At 54.5% G+C, this 20121-nt stretch overlaps 2 protein-coding genes across 10 annotated transcripts in view; one reads left to right on the forward strand and one right to left on the reverse strand.

Annotated features, from left to right (window-relative positions):
* The window catches only part of NRG2 (neuregulin 2), a 166348-nt gene that overhangs the window by 146131 nt on the left and 96 nt on the right, over positions 1–20121 (forward strand). For 2 of the 6 annotated variants that reach the window (XM_072956895.1, XM_072956900.1), the window contains exons 5-10: positions 2086–2162; positions 11836–11938; positions 14044–14167; positions 14512–14639; positions 15478–15705; positions 18232–20121. The exon at positions 18232–20121 is cut by the window's right edge and continues 96 nt beyond it. In XM_072956895.1, coding sequence (XP_072812996.1) covers positions 2086–2162; positions 11836–11938; positions 14044–14167; positions 14512–14639; positions 15478–15705; positions 18232–18994 — 1423 coding nt within the window. In that variant the 3' untranslated portion in view covers positions 18995–20121. Of the gene's footprint in view, positions 1–2085; positions 2163–2535; positions 2595–7978; positions 8003–11835; positions 11939–14043; positions 14168–14511; positions 14640–15477; positions 15706–18231 lie in introns of all 6 variants that reach the window. The other 4 variants (XM_072956896.1, XM_072956897.1, XM_072956898.1 and 1 more) reach the window with 4 other exon arrangements.
* Positions 1–20121, reverse strand: part of PSD2 (pleckstrin and Sec7 domain containing 2) — an 86081-nt gene that overhangs the window by 1808 nt on the left and 64152 nt on the right. The window contains exons 15-17 of one of the 4 annotated variants that reach the window (XM_072956892.1): positions 11593–11699; positions 8677–8854; positions 2903–3113 (exon numbers count right to left, since the gene is read on the reverse strand). In XM_072956892.1, coding sequence (XP_072812993.1) covers positions 3081–3113; positions 8677–8854; positions 11593–11699 — 318 coding nt within the window. In that variant the 3' untranslated portion in view covers positions 2903–3080. Of the gene's footprint in view, positions 1–2902; positions 3114–8676; positions 10054–11592; positions 11700–20121 lie in introns of those variants that run through there. The other 3 variants (XM_072956894.1, XM_072956891.1, XM_072956893.1) reach the window with 3 other exon arrangements.

Raw genomic sequence — 20121 nt, forward strand, 5'->3', positions numbered from 1 at the left:
GATACAGTTCCCCTGGATTCTCTCCTGCCCCGCACTTCCCCATTCTCACTCTTATGCATGCGAGCACACAAGTTTCCCCTATCTCCAGGAGCCGTGCTAATCTCAGTCACTGAACACAGTCAAAACTATCTTTCTTATTCCTTTGTGGATTCCAAGAGTCATTTTGGCAATTTCCTGAGTCTTTATATCCTTCACCCCCAAAAGGTGCTGCTGCTTAAAAAAAAAAAAATCACTCCCATGCCTCTAAGTCCCCATCCCAAGTGGAATCAGTTTCCTAGAGCTGAGCCTGACCAGAGCTGGTTGGGAAGCCTTAGCCACTACCTCCATTTCCCTGGGCTGGGGTGACTGGGGACAAGGGGGAGGAATCAGAAAAGGATGTACCGACAAAGTGGTAGCCTCCTCCTGCAAGCCACCTTGTTCAACAGGATGAATGTGCACTGACGTCACTTGCAGGCTCCCCCCCAACTTCTTCAGACACACTTCCCCCCTTCACTACTGCTCACTGGCCAGGTAGACTGCACACACACTGCCACTACAAGGACCAGCCTCCTGTTTAGGTCCAGAGAGACTCCGTCTATTTGCCCACCAACCACTCCCAAACCTCCAGGCTAGGTTGGAGGCCACAGAATTTTTGTGAGTGTCCTTCACATCCAATGGCCATCCCCCTCCTTAAGTTCAAGGGGCTACTGATGGTTGGTATACACTAGAATGCTAAGAGGTCGAGTACACTCACCTCTCAGGAAAGCTTACTGATTAATGTTATTGACAGGACGCTGGTGATGGGCTAACTAATTCCCTAAATTAGAAGAGCACAGACCCACCTTTGATTTAGGGGCCTGGGGCAGGGGGGTCAGTGTTGCCCTGTCTGTAAGCTTCCCTTAGGTATCTGGCCTTGCTGGGGTTCAGAAGAGAGTACAGGGCTGGGCATGTCTCCCCAAAATCTACAAGACAGGGACTTATTTGAGAAGAGAGTAGCAGCCAGAGAGCAAAAGGAAGTGGACCTTGGGGTTAAGGACAAGGTCGAGATGGGAGCAGGTAGATGCAGCTACAGAGGAGGCAACGTGGGAGGATGAGCTCCCCCCAGAGCCAGGCAGCGATGGAGGAGGAGCAGGTCAACGGGAAAGGGCAGGCGTCTCAGTCAGCCAGCAGGCCCCCTGGTGTGGAGCCGGCTTCAGTACCCACCCCCCAGCCTTCCATCATGATTCTGCCACGTGCAGCCAAATGCCCCACACCTGCCCTCAGCCCGCCAGTTTGGGGATGCTGGTAATTCCAGCTCCACCTGTTTCCCACTAAGCTTTTCCCATGTATCCTGCTCTAGGGTAGCCTTCCCCAAATCGTGTGTTCACAAGAGTTCCTCAAAAAACGGCTTCCACGGTCAGATAAACTTGGAACATACTGGAAAGTTCAGCTCTTTCCTCCTACACAACTTTTCATAGCCTTTCATAACCCAGTGCGCACTGCAACTCTTCAAGGAAACCTGGGGATGGATTTCCTAAACTTATTTGGCCACAGAAGCCTCCCTGAGGGAACAGATAAGACATCTCCAAGGCCCTCTTTGTTGTGAGCACAGTCTGGGAACAGCATTCCTGAGTTCTTTGAGCTTTCTGGGTGCTGTTTCATGGATGAGAACCAGCACTGGAGAGAACCCTTTGGAAGGGTCTGGAAGGACTGGCTCCCCAGGACTTTGGTATTCCAGAAATCTCCCAGCCCCCACCCGCCTGCCGACTATCTGGCACCAAAGGGCTCAAATTCTGGCTTCATGGGGCCCCAGGCAGGACAGAAGGGAAGTCTCAACAGACATTAGGACCTTTAGGCAATAAGTTCCCAATTCCCTACCCTGTTTCCCTAAATCATCTTCCCCGCCCCACCCCAGCTTCCCCATCACCCTGAGCCACATGGATTAGAAAGATTTTGAAGGAGATTTCCGAGCCCTCCACCCAGCCCCTACTCCAGCCCCTTCAGCAACGAGTGTGCCCCAGCGCTCGACTTGGTTTTCTCATTCATCACTGTGCACTTTGATTTCTAACCTAAGCCTCGCGGATGATGCCAGTTTGTTCTGTGATTTTTCCCCTTTTCCTTCTCCAGATGTCCAAACGGATTCTTCGGACAGAGATGTTTGGAGAAACTGCCTTTGCGATTGTACATGCCAGATCCTAAGCAAAGTATGTTTGAAGATACAAACACGAGTCCCTGCTCCTTAGAAAGCTTTCGGGTGCAGTCCCCCCCACCCCCCCGTTGTAGGGCATAGGGCCAGGGGTGTTGGTTGTTTTGATCTTTGGCTGTTTTTTTGTTTCTCTTTTCCTTTTTTGTATTTTGGTTTGTTAGTTCTTTTGTTTTGCTTTGTTTTTCATTTTTGGCCTAATCCTTGGGTTTAAAGCTCAGGGCTACAGGTAAGGGGCAGAGTAGCAAAGCCAGTACAAATGGTAACAGTGGCAAGGAACCCAGCTGGCATTGGCAGGAGCCCGTGCCGGGGTGTTGCAATGCCTATGTCTTGCTATCCTGGCTCTCTCTTTCTGGTTTTCTTTCTTTTGGTAGGTGTCCTGTGGGATACACCGGGGACAGGTGTCAGCAGTTCGCAATGGTCAACTTCTCCAGTATGTCTCTTTCTTCTATTTCTTTTCTTCCCTGGTGACTGACATTCCCCCCTACCCCCAACCCTACCCAGCAGGAAAGATGGGGCCTTTGCTTAGAGAGTTTGGGTGTGGGGAGACACCAGGGTGCCCTGGGCTCTTCTCAGTCCTAACTAGAAGCCCGTGCTTTCAGCGAGCCAAGCTTGGGTCCGCTTGCCCAACAGGCAGCAAAGCCAACCTACTAAACCCGGTTGCAGTGAAGGAAAGGAGAAAGAAAGGAGAAGGAAAAGACAGCGTTTGTGGCAAGGTATCAAGCAAAGAGTACGAGCCGCTCACGGGAGGGGTTTTTAAAGAATCTGTGAGGGTGAGCGTCACGAGGTGCGTGATCAGCTCGTGCTCAGTTCTCTGATTGGCTGACGGCGAGGTAACAGGGTGATGGTTCAGGAATCCCAATCATCAACTCCTGGTTCCAATCAGTCTGGGGTCCACGTGCTGGTGGTCAGCACGAAGTTAAGGTTTTCCACCTGGTGGGAGTTTCAGTGTCTGCAGAGCAACACAAGGATATGGCTCAGGATATGATGTATGGCCCTTGAGGAGAAACTGAAAGTCCTTGACTTTGTTTTACGGCAAAACTGCAATTACTTTGTCTTGTTTGTCTGTTTTCCTTTGTTTCTGCATTTTCTCACTTCTCTGATTAAATCTGCTCTTTGGAACTCGAGAAAAGCCTAGGAGGCTAAAGCTTTTCTACAAACTAGACCTGCTGGGGTCACCAGAGGGTCTTTCCCAGCAAAGGCCCTGCAGGGTCCTGCTCAGTTTCATGCAGAGTAGACTGATACTGATATGCCTTCTGCCACCCCCACCTCATATGTCGCTGTGCTGCCTGGTCGCAGTAACAAGGAATTCTCTCTGCAGCCGACCAGAGCCATACTCAGGCCCCTTCACCACTGGGGTCAGGCAGCCGGGCCAGAATGGGAAAACACATTTGCAGAGCCCTCACCTGCTGCTGAAGCCCTGTTTGAGGATGTCAGGCTGCGCGTGGGGCTGGGCAGAGAGCGTGTGCACATGTGTGCTGGTGTGTTTGAGAGAGGGAAACAAGTTCTCAGGAAGCTGGCCTTTAGGTCTGGCCAGAGCTTGTTTTGGTTTGATTTTCAGTGATGGGGGCGAGTGGGGAAGGGGAGTTGAGGAAAAGCAGGCCCAGGGGCATTGGTTTTCATTGGAGACCAGAGATCAGAGACATCTATGCAGCTAAATGTTGGGGGGCCAGGGAGGAGTTTGCTGGAATCAAGGGGTAACTGGTGACTCTCTCCAGACCCTCTCTGGTCTGAGTCCCCATCCAGGACTTTATTCCCTTCCTTTCTTCCACTTCTGAGGTTGGAGCTTTCTGGTTTGCAAACTTTGATGAGAAAAATATGAGCACTGTGGCCGAAGGATGAGGCCATAACTGTGTTTTTTGGGGGATGGGAGCAGTTCCTTCAGGTGCCTGCTGGAGGTGGAACAGCAGAAAGCCTCAGCCTGGCCTGGACTCCATTTGGGGCCCAGCAGTTTGCTGGCCTGCAAGGTGGGACCCTGTCACCCAGCCTTCAGAGCACACTAGGTCCCTGCTCGACCCACCACCCACCTCCTCCTCTCCAAGGAGGACAGCTGGGTCCCATGAGGAATTAGAACCAGATTGCTGGTGCCTGGGCATGGAGAAGTGGGGCTCCAGAAGAGGCTGAGGGCAGGAGCCCATTTAGGTTGCCCTTGGAGAAAAGGGGTTAGGGGCACGGTAGAGAAAGGAGCCTTTCAGTCCTCCTCAGAGCACAGCACAAAAGCCTAGACATTGCCATCCCTTCTTCCCCGACAGGAGGTGGGAAACCAAGACTCAGGAAGTAGAGACCCCAGGGAGGTAGGGGCTGGTCAGCCCAGATGGTCAACTATCTTAATGGGTGTTGGAGAGAGTGCTCCTCCCAGCCCCCTCCAGTTGGAGGCCAGGGAGGAAGGCTGTCGGGATAAGAGCGGAGCTGTGGGCACGTGGCCCAACAGAATTCTCCAGACCCCAGGCTCAAGGAAGAATTGCACTCAGATCCAGTCCCACTGGAGGACTGGAGGTCAGGAGGCCAGAGCAGCCAGGCGGGCCGAGGACCAGGGAGAGAGGCAACGGAGGTCCTAGTCCTTTTCACCCTTAGGCCCAGAGCCTTCCTGGCTTATGGGACTGTTCTGGACAGGGAGTCCCAACCCATCCTGAATCAGAACAGCAGAGCCTCCAAAACTCGGCCACTGTCCAAGCTTCTCTGCCAGCTGGGCTGCTTCAGCTTTCAGCTCGGATCTTCTGGGAGGGTCAGCAGGGCCCCAGGAGCCCAGAAAAGAGCCTGGAAATGCAGCTTTTTTGCCTAGTGTTATAGGGATCATTGCTCGGACCTTCTGGTAAATGATTTATACTCTTCAAGCATTTTTTCCCAGAGCTTCATGAACTGCTCTATCAGATAATTATTGAAAATGGAGTGAAAATGCCAGCTTCAGAGTTCAGGCTTTCGATTCAGGTAGACCTGAATAAAAATGCCAGCAGCTGAGCTTACTCTTCTGGGGCCTCATTTAACCTCTTTTTTTGTTTTCTCATCTGCAAAATGGGAATAATGGCATTTATGCCTTTAGGGTTGCTGTGAGGATGAAGCGCAGTGATGCCTACGAAGGGCTTAATCGAGAGCCTACCAGCGTTGTTTGAGCACAGTTCAGCTCCTTTCCCAGCTACTGCTGGTGGTGAGGGGTGGGAGCTAGAAGGCCAGCATCAGTGCCCTGGAGCCTGACTCCCAGCACATCTGAGCAAAGTGTCAGACTTCCCCCTCTGCCCAGACAGCCCCGAGGCCTGGTTACCTTCTGCAGAGGCCATGGAAACAGAGCCTGTGGCCACGGTAGCACTTTAAAGCTTCTTCTTCCCCTAACAGCTCCTCCACTTCCCCAGAGTCAAAACTTGTTCACCCACGAGGTACAAGAGCACACACACCTGCACACATACACACACACACACACACACACACACACACACACACGTGCTGACACCTGCTGGCACAAGCACATGAGCACATGCTTGAGGTCCACATCATGAGCTCCTTGTCTGGGTACCTGTGACCCTGTGTCATAGGACATGTCCAGAATGAAGACTCAAAGGGAAGGTCAGTCAGGAGCCCCAAAAGCTGCTGCTGCTAACACTTGGTTCCCGGGGGAGAGATGCAGGAGAAAACTCTTTAGATGGCTTTGGGAGCCCTGCTCACTTCTCCAGATGGCCACTGTCCTGAGGACTAGCCAGCCAGGCTTGCCCAGGGACTCCATGGGCAGGAATAGCCATGGTTTAGCCCCAGGAGGCCAGAGACCTGGCCTCCGGTCTCCCTTCTGCTTCCTAATTTGCTGTGTGACCTTGGGAAAGTATCCCAGCACCACTGGGCCCCAGCTGCCTTATCTAGTACAACCACCACCAAAAGAGAGGCGCAAACCGGTTCTAGGAACCACCGTCTCTTGGTGTCTGGAGTGCTGTGGTCAAGCTGGGCTGTTCCCTCTGGGGAGACTGGCTGGATATCCAGACACTGTGAGCTCTCTCAAGCTGCCTGGAGGGTCCCCAGGGCCACAGGATTAACTACTCGGTGAGAGTTGCCCCCGAGGACCCTTTGAGTTTGTCAAGCTCGTACTGCCGGCTTGGCACAGCTGGCCCACCCTGGGAGGCCTGGGAGAGGAGTGGACTCACTGTGCTTAAGGTGACTCCTACCTCCAAGCAGTAAGCATAAGACTGTACAGAAACCACATTCGAGATCACCCCCAGCCTCGCATCTAACAGGAGTACACAGAAGGGCTCATGTTTGGAAGAGCTGGGGTTCATGCTTTGAGTTGTGTAGTCCTTACATGGAAGTGGGGGTCAGAGCCCTGGGGTATTCCTCAAGGCTCTGTCATTCAGAGCCATCTTCAGTCCTTGGCTCAGAGCCATCCTACTCTCTTGCCCTCTTCCAACTGCAGAACCCTCTAGAATCCCTATCAGGAAGCAGAGGAGAGATCTGGGGCTGGATGATGCCCAGGACTTGCTGCTGATGTGCCCGTGCTCCACTTCCTCTGCAGGACATGAGAACATCAGAGCACAGTCCCACCTCCTCCCTGGGTCTAACAGCTGCCATGCGTGCAGGGAGGCCGTGTAGTGGGCCGTGCACACTGCCCCGCTGTCTTCCTCACTGTGCACAAGCACTTTTGACAGATGAGGAAACAGTGACTGTGACTTGCCTACATGCACACAGCAAATTAGGGACAAAACTGAGACACAAATCCAGCAGACAGGTGTTGGCTGCTACCTGAGAATGGTAGGTGAGCTTTCCAAAAAAACCTCTGAGATGTCTGGGCTCCCACCCCGGAGCCTGGTTCCATTGGTCTGGGTGATTCTGAAGCACAGCCAGGTTGCATACCTTCTAGAAACCCCATGGCTAGGCCTGATCCCCATTTAACAGATGCAGAGACTGAGAGCCAGACAGGCAGGGAAGTACAGTCACACAGCGGCTCAGTGACAGCTGATGCCTAGACTGGGCCTTTTATCTAACCCTCCCATGGCCTGGGTGTCTACCTTGCAGGACCCTGAAATCACACATTTATAACATGATCCCACTTCAAAGAGTGCCACTGGCTGCAATTTAAGGGGCACAGGTGTTCTACAAGTGAACCCACTCATCTCCTCCAAGTCACAGTTCGCTTTCCAAAGTGGTGAAATCAGGCTCAGACCCCGAGGCCTAGCCCCTGCAGGCTCCCAGGGTGTTGAGGGTGTCAAGTGGAGACGTGACCTGCCCCCTGGAGCCTCCTCCTCGCCCCACTTCTGCTCCCTACAAACTCAGAGTCTCCATGCAAGGCTCCTAGGAGAGGGGCAGGCCAGTGAGGCCCATGGGGGCAGGACAGGGACAAGGGACTAGTCTGAGTACCCCACGCCCTCATTCTAAACAGAAAAGGGCCCCATGAATGAGCGCAGGCTGAGCAAGCTGTCTCCAGGAGGGGCTGGAGAGTGCCAACGGCCTGGAGCTGGGAGTGGAGACTGGGGCCTCCTCCGACCCCTGCCCCCACTCACTTTCCCTCCCTGGGGACATGTGCCAACTGACTCTTGCGCCTCTGCCTCCCCACCAGGTACTAACCCCACAGCTCATCTCTAAAGAACGTGCCCTGCCTGCTGACCCTAACATTTCCTCTCTCCACCCCTCTCAGGGGCTCCTGGGGACTGGGTGCCAGGAAAGGGGCTCAGGTGGCCGGGAGGGAACACCACTAACCTGCTTTCACCTCACAGGCTGGCTGCTGGTGTCTGAAGAGTCCTGACCAACGTTTCTCTCTCTCTCTCCCGCCCCCTCCCCCATCTCTATCTGTCTCTCTCCCTCCATCCCTTCCCCTCTCCGGCCTCCTCTCCTCTGCACTGCCAGAGCACCTTGGATTTGAACTAAAGGGTACGGAGCCTCTGTGTGTCCATCAGCACCATCCACACAGCCCCTCTCCGCAGCCTCTGACACCAAGTGTGCTGGATGTTTGGTTTCCTTTCCCCCAAAATGGAAAAGGGACGATTCCAAAAACCTCCCCTGTCCCCATCAGAATGTCCTATCATAAACTAAACTGATTTGGGAGAGACGAGAAAAGCTCATAAACAGCAGAGTACCCTGGGGTTCAGACTGTGCCCCCAGTGTACAGTAGTGCCCCCCTGCCTGGGGCCAATCACCCAGAAGCCTCAGAGGGCAGCGGCCCCCTGAGCTGTGCGCAGCCCAGTCGGTTGCCCAGACAAGAGCCAGGCCCCTCAGAGAGCGGGTATCTGAGAGCCATGGAATCCTGGTTTGGAGAGTTGTGCAGAGAGGCATCCCTTTCGATTTGACTTTAATCCTCCTTCCTTTTCCCATTTCCATTTCCATTGCTTTTCATTCTGCACCAGGCTGGCGGCTGATCACACCCATTTGTCTCTGCCCCCTGCCCTGTGTCTGTCTGCCAGGCTTTGCCATCTGCTTGAGGCTGTCGATCCCTTCATGATCTGTCCCCACAATGGTACGTGTGTTTGTCTGTGGGCAACACCAGCAAGGGTCCAGGGGGCTGGCCTCTGATGCCTGCCCTCCTGCCTCCCAACTCAGAACCTTACCTCCCTGCTGAAACTGCCCTCTGGGCCTTGGAAGATGCTTTGGGCAGGAAGGAACTTTGAGTGGTCAGTTGTTCCAGCTCTCTCGCTTTGTGCTGGGAGGCTCCACCCTGGTCCAGACATATTATAGCAGGAGAGATGCAGGAGCTCGGTGGGGTTGAGGCTCAGACGGGTGCAGAGCCTGCGGTTAAGAAAAGGCTATGCTCGTGACACGTTTGGGGAGGCCGAGATTTCCCACCACCTAGCTACTATCAGCTGTTCTCAGTAGAAGACGGAGCTGAAAGTCTGTGTATAAGAGTCTTCCTGTCTGTCTGTTCTGACGAGGTGGAGAGGAGAGGTACTGAGTCTGTATGGCGTCTGTGATGGTGGCAAGAGGTGCAGGGGTGAATCTGTAGGTGTGCATGTCTATGTTGTTCTGTGAGGTGAAATGTCAGGGACCTTGTTAGGTGTCTCAGTGCAGGGTATGAGTACACAGAGGGGTGCAGTGGGACATCTTTGTTGCTAAGGGCTGAGTGTGAGCAGTGGGTGCAGAGGTGAGTGTGACTGCGTGTAAGTATGTCTGTGTCTGTAAAGGTGGTCTGTATATTCACTCACCCACCACCTCAACAAACTTCTACTGAGCCCCAGAGGTGGCCAGACTGCCAATCTGGCACACAGAGTCCCTGCCCTCCCAGTGCTCCCAGACACAACACACAAGCAGGAGAGAGATCAGGTGGTGGTAGTGCTCTACAGAAAAGAAAAGGTAACGGGATCATGCCTAGCCCGGGTGGGGAGCCACTCTAGCTAAATGGCTTGTCCAGTGAAGTGACATTTGGGCTAAAACCCAAGGAAAAGCAGCCAGTCCTGCAAACAATGGGGGGAGAGTGTTTGAGGCAGGAGGCACAGCAAGTTAGGGCTGGTGTGGTTGGATGGGCTTGCCTTGTTTGATGGATGGAAAGACTGCCAGCGACTGGGGAGCATAGCAGACGTGGGGAAGAGGACCACAGATGAGATGTAAAGGAAGTATCCAGGCGACCTTGGGCCTCGTAGGCCATGGTAAGGCTTTGGGTTGTATTCAGATTGCAGGGGGACACTGTTGTGAGTTTTTAAGCAGAGGAGTAAAATGATCTGCTTTCTGGTTGAAAATCAATGTGGCTTTGGGGCAGAGAATAGACTGGGTGAGGGGACAGGGTGTGGAGGAGTGGGAGCACAGAAACCAGTCAGAAGGTGAGCAGCTGTCCAGGGCAGAGACGGCATCGTCTTGGAGTAGCTGGAAGCAGGTGAAACGGTAAGAAGTGGTCAGACCCAGCATCTACTTGGGAGGTAGAGCTGAGATGATTTGCTGAGGGATCAGGTATCAGAGTTGGTGGGGAGATCAGGAACAATTCCAAGGTTTGGAGCCTATGCAACAAGAAAGGTAGTGCTGGCACCGAAGAGACAGACAAGCAGGGAGCAGGCTGGGAAAGAGGAGGGGATCAGTGCTTCTGCTTCGCTATAGGACTGGATATAGGATTCCGGAGCTCAAGGGGAAGTCAGGACAGGAAAGAGAAATGTGAGATTCAGCTGCATACAGGTGGGATTTCAAGTCTGAGTCTGGGTGAGACAACAGAGGAAGAGAGGGCAGGTGAAGAGAGAAAGAAGCTTGAGAGCTCTGGCCCTTCTACCTTGCAGCCCACAGAGAAGAGGAGGAAGCAGCAACTAAAACAGAGAGATCAGCCAGTGCAGGAGGAGGAGCCCCAGGAGAGAAGACCATCGGGGGAGCAGGCCCAGCAGGGGGAGGCTGCTGAGACGGAAGCCAACAACTATAGACTTGGCAGCAGGGGGGTTGGTTGTTGGTGACTATGACCAGAGTGGTCTCAGGAGGGACGGAGACGGAGGCCTGACTGGAGGACTGAGGGGTGGACGGGGATGAGAACCGGAGGCAGGACCAGGACCACAGAGCCTGGAGGGGTGGATCTGGGGTAGAAGGCTGTTTGTTAAAGACTCTGCAGGACTGGGTGTCGATGGGCATGACTGCCTGTGTGTGTGCGCGCCTCTTGGATGTGTGTATGAGTGTATCTTTGTGAAGCATCTTTTGTGTCAGAAAGGTATCATCTTCTAGGTATGTGTGTCTAGGGGGTTTGTACTCCGTGTTTGCTGCCATGCACCTTTGCCACAAGAGGCGCTGCAAGCCTAGGGGCTTAGGGACACTGCCCAGGGCTCCACCAAGACATTGGGCCCTGAGCCAACTTATCCCTGAGCTGGTGGGAGGGGAGCGATACGGAGGGGCCGGCCAGCAGGTACAGGTGTGAGCAGGGGTGGGGTGTCTCAGCTGTAGGCCTTGACCACGGCTGGTGCTGTCACCTTTTTCCTTTACTTCCTCCTGGCTTTCTCTGTTCTAGAAGGGTAGGAGTTGCCCCACCAGAAAGTGGGAGATAGAGGGGACAGTCGGGTCTTTTTGAAGGCTTTGAGGCCCAGCCTAGCTCAGCTCCTTCAGAAGGTTGGGAGCTGCTCCTTGAGCACAAGGACTGTCCTAGATGCCAGAGGGCTGTGCTGCCCTTCAGGGGCCTCACAAGCAAAGACAGGGAGGGCTGGAATGGGCCAGGGCCGCAACCCTGACCAGGTTGCAGGGATAAACCAAGGCTTTTCTCACTATGCCCGCCTCTGTGGGCCTGGTCTGCTCTGTCCTTGCTCCTGGTTCTGGCATCCCTCCAAAGTCCAGCCTCTGGGCCTGAAGTCCTGTCACCAGCCCAGAACAAGCCACTCTCTATCTTCTTACAGAAGCCAAAGTGGCCAGCCAGGCCTTTGCCCAGGGTCTGCATGTTCACTGCCATGAAGGCCAGCCTCCCCTAGCCCATCAAGGCTCTTTGCAGCCACAGGCCATAGTGGGTTGCCCTCCCCTATGGCCTTGGGAACTTCACGTCCATTCCCCTTCCTCCATCCCCAACATTTTCCACTCACGTGCTCCAGGCAGAGAGCAGGATTTGGGAAGGTGAACTCAGGGGTAGCCACTTGTGACCAGATCCATGGGTGGGTGGAGCTGGGAGAACAGAAGTGAGGGGTACTGGCTGAGGAGGGAAGAGATGGAAAGGAGCTGGTCAGCACCTGAGCTGGAGGGAGCCCAAGGTTTTGGGAGGGTCTCTGCACCACTGTCCCCATGGGTCTGCCTCTCGCCCTACCGCCTCACACCTTCTGCCTCTGCAGAAGCTGAGGAGCTGTACCAGAAGAGGGTCCTGACTATCACTGGCATCTGCGTGGCCCTGCTGGTCGTGGGCATCGTCTGCGTGGTGGCCTACTGCAAGACCAAGTGAGTGTCAGGCACTCAGCCCGGGGGCAGGCCAACCAGGGACTGCTTTTGTGAGGATGGGCTCTCCTCCCCACCCCACCAGGCCAGGCCTCACCTCTCGAGCTCCTGTGCCCCACTGCCCCTCAGGAGCTTCTGCAGCTGGTGGGAGGCCAAAGGGCTGGGCCAAGAAGCAGGAGCAGAGGGTGGGGGAGACAGGACCCAGAGGACTGAACAAGAATGATCATGAGCACAGGCGTTGGGAGAAGGCAGATTTGGGTTCAAATCCAGCTCTGCCATTTTCCATGACCCTGAGGAAACTGATGAGCCTCTCTGAGTCCTCATCTGTGAAATGGGTGTGATCCTAGCATGGACCTCAGGGGATCCTATGAGGCAGCATCTGTCCTGTCCAGTAGGCAGGAATTGGGCAGTGTTGGGGGTGGAGAAGCACAGAGAGTCAGGCACCTTCCCAGGGGAAAAAGAGACCTCCTCACTTAGGAGCCATCCAGGCAAGAACACAGAGAAGGTGGAGATGGGCCACCCCTGAGCAGAGGAAAGGTGGGGTCAGAACCTAGGAGCAAGGGGCAGAAAGAGGGCTGGGCCCTTCTGCATGTAGAACAATGCAAGCTAAAAGACAAATGCAGGGGAGGGTCAGGTGTGTTCATGAAGCTTGCGCAGCCCAGGCTAGTTGGTGCCAAGGATTGGGGTAAGAAAAAAGGCACACAAGTCTAAAAGAACAGCTGGAACCTCAATAGCACCATAGGGCCTTGACCGACAACCTAGGGAGCCTGGCTTTATCCTGCAGACGACAGAGAGCCATCACAGGTTATAGAGTGATGTAATACGGAAAGAGGTTTGCCATATCCATTCTTACCTAGAAAGCAAGAGTCTGGGCATAGCCACCATTAGGGGGACTGAGCTACTAGGTCTTGACTGCTGCTGCCCCTGTCTGTGAGATCGAAGGCCCTTCCAGCTTTGAGATTTGGGGCTTAGGGAACCCAGAGGAGGATACTAGGTACATGTAGGAACACTGAGGCCAAGAACTGGAGGGAAAGGCAAGCCCCATGTTTCAGCCTCCACTACATATACCCATTTCTTCAACAAACTTTCATTCAATGCCTGCTGGACAGATGTCCAGTATCATGGGATATATTTCAGGGGTGCCTAACCTCAGCTGGAGGGCAGGAAGGGTTTCCCTGAGAAAGGTGCATTTAGACTGGGCCTGAGAGATGAGCAGGAGTTAGCAGGTGAAGAGGCAAAGAAGGTGGTGTAGTTGGATGTAATAGTCTGTACAAAGGCCCAGAATCCAGAGAGGGCAGGCCCAGTGGAGGATCAGAAACAAGTCCTCCACGGATGCAACAAGCTGGGGTGGGGAGAGAAATGAGACACTGAGACCCAATGAAGGATTTTTAACAGGGGAGTGACATGATTAGACTTGCTGATTACAAAACAAATGTACTAAACACTTAATATGTGCCAAAGTAAAGTAGCCCCACAGGCCTTGACTGCCTGACCACAGCACCCTGTTTTATTTTCTTCATAGCACTTTGCTGAAAGTATCTAATTTATTTGTTTATGTGTTTATCATCTGTCTTCTCTACTGGCCTGCAGGCTCCATGAGGGCAGGAACTGTATCAGTCTCCTGGGCTCCAAAAGAGCATCTGGCACATAATAACAACCCCATAAATACCATATAAATGAATGAGTGAGTGAATGGGCCAGCACTGTGCTTGAATATTTTATCTACTATTAATCCTCAGTGGTCTTTGGAATGAGTAGATGGTCAGTCCATTTTACAGATGAGGAAAATGAAACATGGAGGGTTTCAGTAACTTGCTCAGGATTACACAGCTAGAAAGTAGTGGGGTTCTAATCTCAGCAGAGCCAAAGCTCATTACCACTCCTGCTGAATTCAGGTTGATAGTGATGAGGTAGGGGGTAGGTTGGAGAGGTCCTGGCTGAGGGCAGCCTGAGCACAGGAGACTGCCTGCCATGACAGTCCAGGGCAGAGGTAGAGTGGTTCCCCTGGAGTGACAGCTAGGGAAGTTCATACTTTGTGTGTGTGTGTGAGTAGGGGCGGAGGAGGGCAGGGGGGATGGTGCCAGGCTAACGCACCCTCCCCTGTGCAGAAAACAGCGGAAGCAGATGCACAACCACCTTCGGCAGAACATGTGCCCGGCCCACCAGAACCGGAGCTTGGCCAACGGGCCCAGTCACCCCCGGCTGGACCCTGAGGAGATCCAGATGGCAGACGTGAGTGGTGGTCCCTGGCCCTACTCTGAGCTCTCGTTGTACAGCCTGCCTTCTCACGCTCCCTGCAAGAATGGGCCAGGAAGGCAATAAGTCCATCCCATGCTCAGCCTTGCCTGCTAGCCTAGCCTTGCCTCACCAGGATGACTTAGCCTCGCCTGGACTACATCCTTAAGGAAAGTCAGGGGGATTGATTTCCAGGGGCCATTGCTGCCCCAGCACAGAGTCACTTATCCAATAGACCATCCCCCTACCTGGAGCTTAGTGCCTCACTTCCCCATCCCCACTAGAAAGGAGGGCCAACTTGATCGTCACTAACTACGCCCCCAACTCTCTGTCTGTTCCAGTATATCTCCAAGAATGTGCCAGCCACAGACCATGTCATCCGGAGGGAAACGGAGACCACCTTCTCTGGGAGTCACTCCTGTTCTCCTTCCCACCACTGCTCCACAGCCACGCCCACCTCCAGCCACAGGTGGGCACCACCAAGACCCACACAGACTTGCAGACTCCTGTATGCACATGTGCACCACACACCTGCCTGGGGACCCGCAGAAAACTCCCAGCCAGGCTGGGCTCTGTACTGAGGGTCCCTCTGAGCAGGAGGATGAAGGGGGGCTTCAAACCAGAATCCACTACCAAACATTCATCCAGATCCTCGGGAGACCAGATTCCTTTTTCTAGTCTAAACTGGCCCCAGAGGAACAACAGCCATCACTGTGCTGCCACCTAACATTTAGTTTAGTTTTGTTTGGACTTCATCAACACCATTTCATCTGCCATCAAGTACCTACTCACTCAAATATCCACAGCCATTTAATGTCCTCCCTGGGTTTGCCCACACGAACCTAGTCCACCTTAGCCTCCTCTCCAGAGGTAGGGAGGCCTGTCTACATAAGCACAAAGGCTCACAGAGCTCAAGAAAGGACATGTTTGGCCCCTGTCTTCCCTGGGTAACAGCATGGAATAGGCAGAGTCCCCATATACTGGTCACTGGGACTGGGCTCCTGAGACAGGTGGCTAAGGGCCATGGGAGTGGAAGGGTCCCAGAGGGTAGGGGAGGGGTTGCAGGGAGGAAAGGAAGAAGCTGCTGCACGTCGCAGCTCACCCATCCACAGGACCCCATCTCTCTTCCTCCCAATATCAGGGTTTGGCATTTACAAGATTACATGTCAGCCCAGAGTGAAGGGCAGTGAGCTGAGGGAGCCTGAGATGGAATGCAGAACCAGGGAAGGGGCAGGCCTGGGACCATACCTGCTGGGCTGCCCTGCCCATTCCTGACCCCTCACCTCATCCCCACCTGGCTTCTCCAGGCATGAGAGCCACACGTGGAGCCTGGAACGTTCTGAGAGCCTGACCTCTGACTCCCAATCGGGCATCATGCTGTCATCAGTGGGCACCAGCAAGTGCAACAGCCCAGCGTGTGTGGAGGCCCGGGCGCGGCGGGCAGCAGCCTACAGCCTGGAGGAGCAGAGCAGGGCTGCTGCGCCACCTTACCACGATTCCATAGACTCCCTGCGGGACTCCCCTCACAGCGAGAGGTCAGTTCCCACCCTGTGACCTGTGCCCCACCTTGGCCAGAGAGCTGGCACCACTGACCCAGGGCTGACCCTCAGGTCACCTTCAGGGACACTCCGAAGAGCCTCAGCTCTATTTCCAGATCGGCAAACAAGGTCTCTGAAAGGTTAAATGATCTGCTCACAGTCATCAGCATGTTAATGACAGGCAAGGACTACAACCAAGCCAGTGGACCCTGGGGTATTGCGACCATTTAATTTAATTGTCCTTCTAGGACACTTTTCAGAGTAGAAAGGGGTGGTATTAATCATAGCACTGGAACATCAGGAACAAACAGGGGCTCTCTTGGACAAACCAGAACATGAGGTTGCCCTACCCTGGTGTTACTTAGAGGCCCCATATCTCAGCAGGAAGAGATACCAAGATTGAGCAGACTGAAGTGTGGGAAGGGAGGTTGGCTACAAGGAGACCAACCACGCAGGATAGGAATGAGCCAAGAATGCCCAAAGGCCCTGGCAGTGTCAGCAACAAGGTTCCCACAGATCAAGATGCCATTGGGTTCCCGAGCACTGAATGCAGTGAGAACCAGGAAACTCCCCTTCCCTGACTCCAAGCCAGGAGTCACAGGGGGTGGCCCCCAGCTTGCTCAGCCCTTGAATGGCCCTTGGCAAGTGGGGCCTGTGGAAGGAGAGCAGAAAAAGGTGCATGGTACCAGGAACTCCAGGCTGGGGTAGAGCAGGTTCAGCACAGCCTACTCCATGCAAGGCCCTGTGCTGGACTGCCTGCCTGGGATCCAGGGGTGGTCCACCTGGTTCTAGCTCCCAAGGAGCTCCCAGCCCTGGACATAACCACTGAAACTCACAGCTGCCTATGGAAAGTGCTAAGCACAGGACACCCCACCAGGGCAGAGAAACCCAGTCTGACTAGAGGCTCTGGGAAGCATTTAGGTTTTTCCAAGACCAGCCTTTCCAAGCCCAACCACCTGTGTGATTTGGGGCAGAGTGATCACCTCTGTACCTTTGTTTCCTCAGCTGTAGAACAGGGAACACTACACCTATCATGCATGGTTCTTGTGGAGGCGACCTAAGATCATGTACACAAAGCTCTTTGCCTCATACTTGACATGGAGCTGGTGCTCCCAAGGTGTAGCTACTGTTAGCAATAGTAACAACAGCAACAGGACTCCTTAATGGATGGGAGGTAGAGAGAAGGGGAAAGACTTCCAGGCAAGGGGAACATCTTAAGCTGTTCCAACAGAGGCACTAAGAGTATGGCTGGTGAATGAGGTGCCTAGAGCAGGGTGGGCTGTGGGGAGTGGAGCTGGGACTGAACAGGCAGGCCGGGGCAGACAGGTGCCCACAGCCCTGGGTGGGTAAGCAGGAAGGGCCTCCTAAAGCAGAGATGTGACTTTAAAAGACTGTTCTGGTAACTGCATAGGCTGAAGGAGTTAAAACCCTGGGTGTGGGAATGACCAGAGTGAATAACTAGTCCCCAGATGGAGTAGAGCAGGGTGGAGGGTGTGTTCCAGGAGAAAGGGAGTGGGTAGGACTTGATGCATGTGCATGTGGGAGAGGGAAGAGAGGGGAGTCAGGTGATTCAGAAAGACAGTAATGGGGACTCAGGAGCAAGGACTCTGGAGAGCAGTGGCTTTGGCGAACTCTGGCTCTACAGTTTGAAAGAGACATAGAGGTGGATGGTCCCTATCCTGAGATGGACAACCAGCAAGACGCTGGTTGACTCAGCAAGGGAAATGTGCAGAAAGAAAAAGGACAGGTGCCTGGCAGAGAGGGAGACATTAGCAAGGGCAAACTTTTGAAGGAATTGGTGGTCTTTAGCCTCAAGCAGAGATACTACAGTGGAGCTTTGTTAACTGTGAGCTCTAGGCTGAGGACCCTACCTGAGTACGTGTAAGCAGTCACTTCCCTGAGGCAGCTTTAACTTCAATTTAACAGAAATATTTCCCCCACTGTAGCCATCAGCCATAGGATGAATTGTCCCCGAGGGGAGATGAGTCCTAGTCATAGAGATGGCTGAATGCAGGAACTAAAATGAGGAATTGGGCAGTATGAGTCCTGGTTCCTGCTTGGCCTGGGTTCAAATCCCAGCTCTACCACTTACTTCCTGGCTGTACGAACCTTGAGTAAGTCACTTAAATACTGTGAGTCTCAGTTTCCTCACGTGTAGTATGGAACTGACATAAGCCTCTACAGAATGTGATCGTACGTGTAAAATGCCCCAGCCTGAGACTGAGACTGAGCCTGAGCCAAAGTAACCATTCAGGAATACCGGTTTCCATGCGCATCCCCACAGCCAAGGACCACTGATACATTTATGGAATCATCCCAACAACGCTATGGAATGAGCACTGTGGTTATTCCCGCTTAACAGAAAAGGAAACTGAGGCTCAGAGAGATTAAGGAAATAGCTTACGGTCACTGAGGATTACCACCATGGTTCTTGCAGGAGGGATCCCGGGCAAGACCACTGCTTTGCGTTGGGGTCTGCCCCATCCCCTGGCCACCGGCCCACTCCTCTGCCTCTCCCCGCAGGTACGTGTCGGCCCTGACCACGCCCGCGCGCCTCTCTCCCGTGGACTTCCATTACTCGCTGGCCACTCAGGTGCCGACTTTCGAGATTACGTCCCCCAACTCGGCGCACGCCGTGTCGCTGCCGCCCGCCGCGCCCTTCAGCTACCGCCTGGCGGAGCAGCAGCCGCTCCTGCGGCACCCGGCGCCCCCAGGTCCGGGCCCGGGGCCAGGCGCGGACATGCAGCGCAGCTACGACAGCTACTACTACCCCGCGGCGGGGCCGGGGCCGCGGCGCGGGGCCTGCGCACTCGGCGGCAGCCTGGGCAGCCTGCCCGCCAGCCCCTTTCGCATCCCCGAGGACGACGAGTACGAGACCACGCAGGAGTGCGCGCCCCCGCCGCCGCCGCGGCCACGCGCCCGCGGCGCGTCTCGCAGGACGTCCGCGGGGCCCCGGCGCTGGCGCCGCTCGCGCCTCAACGGGCTGGCGGCGCAGCGCGCACGCGCGGCGCGGGACTCGCTGTCGCTGAGCAGCGGCTCGGGAGGCGGCTCGGCCTCCGCCTCGGACGACGACGCAGACGACGCGGACGGGGCTCTGGCGGCCGAGAGCACGCCTTTCCTCGGCCTGCGCTCGGCGCACGACGCGCTGCGCTCGGACTCGCCGCCGCTGTGCCCGGCGGCCGACAGCAGGACTTACTACTCCCTGGACAGCCACAGCACGCGGGCCAGCAGCAGACACAGCCGCGGGCCGCCCCCGCGGGCCAAGCAGGACTCGGCGCCCCTTTAGGGCCCCCGCCGCCCGCCGCCCCCTCCGCCTCGCCTGCCCCACTGTCTTTAAGGAGAACAGAGACCGCCGACTGGAGAGAGAAAAGAGGAAAAAAAGAAATAAAAATATTTTTATTTTCTATAAAAGGAAAAAGGTATAACAAAATGTTTTATTTTCATTTTAGCAAAAATTGTCTTATAATACTAGCTAACGGCAAAGACGTTTTTATAGGGAAACTATTTATATGTAACATCCTGATTTACAGCTTCGGAAAAAAAAAAGAAACAACAAAAAAAAGAGAGATGGGCCAATTTTTTGACTCTTTAATAGAAACCTATATTGTGGTGCCTTTTGCTGTACGCTAATCTGGAGCTCCTGGAGAGAAGTCTGGGTTGCGGGGTAGGGGGAATGTAGGATCCTGAGCTGGGGGCCGGGGCAGGAGGTGGTGAGAGAAAGCGGGAGAGAAGAGGCTGTGCGGTTTGGGGTCAGGTGGGGGCGAGGCGGGGCAGGGGGCTAGGGCAGGGCTAGCGGGGGCGCCTAGGAAGGAAGTGAGGTCCGGAGTAGCTTTACCCCCGTGCAAGATCTGCAAGTCCTGGGTCCCCTGAGGAGAGAGTGAGGATCCTAGGCTTGGAGCTAGAGTTGGGGTCAGGTAACCTCCAGGGGGAGACTAAGGCCCAGCGACAGCAATCAGAATGGGGAGGGGGCCTCCCCGCTCCTCACTGCTGCTAAGGGAGGGGGCACTGAGAAAGAGGTCTTCCCAACAGCCCCAGCCCCGGGGAGGGGGTAGCTCTGCCAGGGCCCCAATGTTCGCGGCTCCTCCTCCTTCATGGCCTCCAGGACGCCCCTCCGTCCTCTGCAGCACCTTCGTTTACAGGTCGTCTTTTCTATTTTATGCCTGCATGTCCTTTGCATTTCAGATTCTTTAGATTGGATGCATGGTCACGCTGGGACCGAGAAGAGCCACTCGACGGTGTATTTGATTTCCCTTTTAGCAATAAAGTAACACCATGTCGTTCTCACAGCTCCACTCCCAGCTCCCAGCCCACTTACGACTTCCACTCCCTCTCCAGCCCTGTCCTCCGTGCCCCCCAAAACTGGGTCCACTGCTAATTTGTCAAAAAGGTAATTGTTTAAAAAAAAATTCTAAA

This window comes from Vicugna pacos, chromosome 3, assembly GCF_048564905.1.
Source record: "Vicugna pacos chromosome 3, VicPac4, whole genome shotgun sequence".
NCBI lineage: Eukaryota > Metazoa > Chordata > Mammalia > Artiodactyla > Camelidae > Vicugna > Vicugna pacos.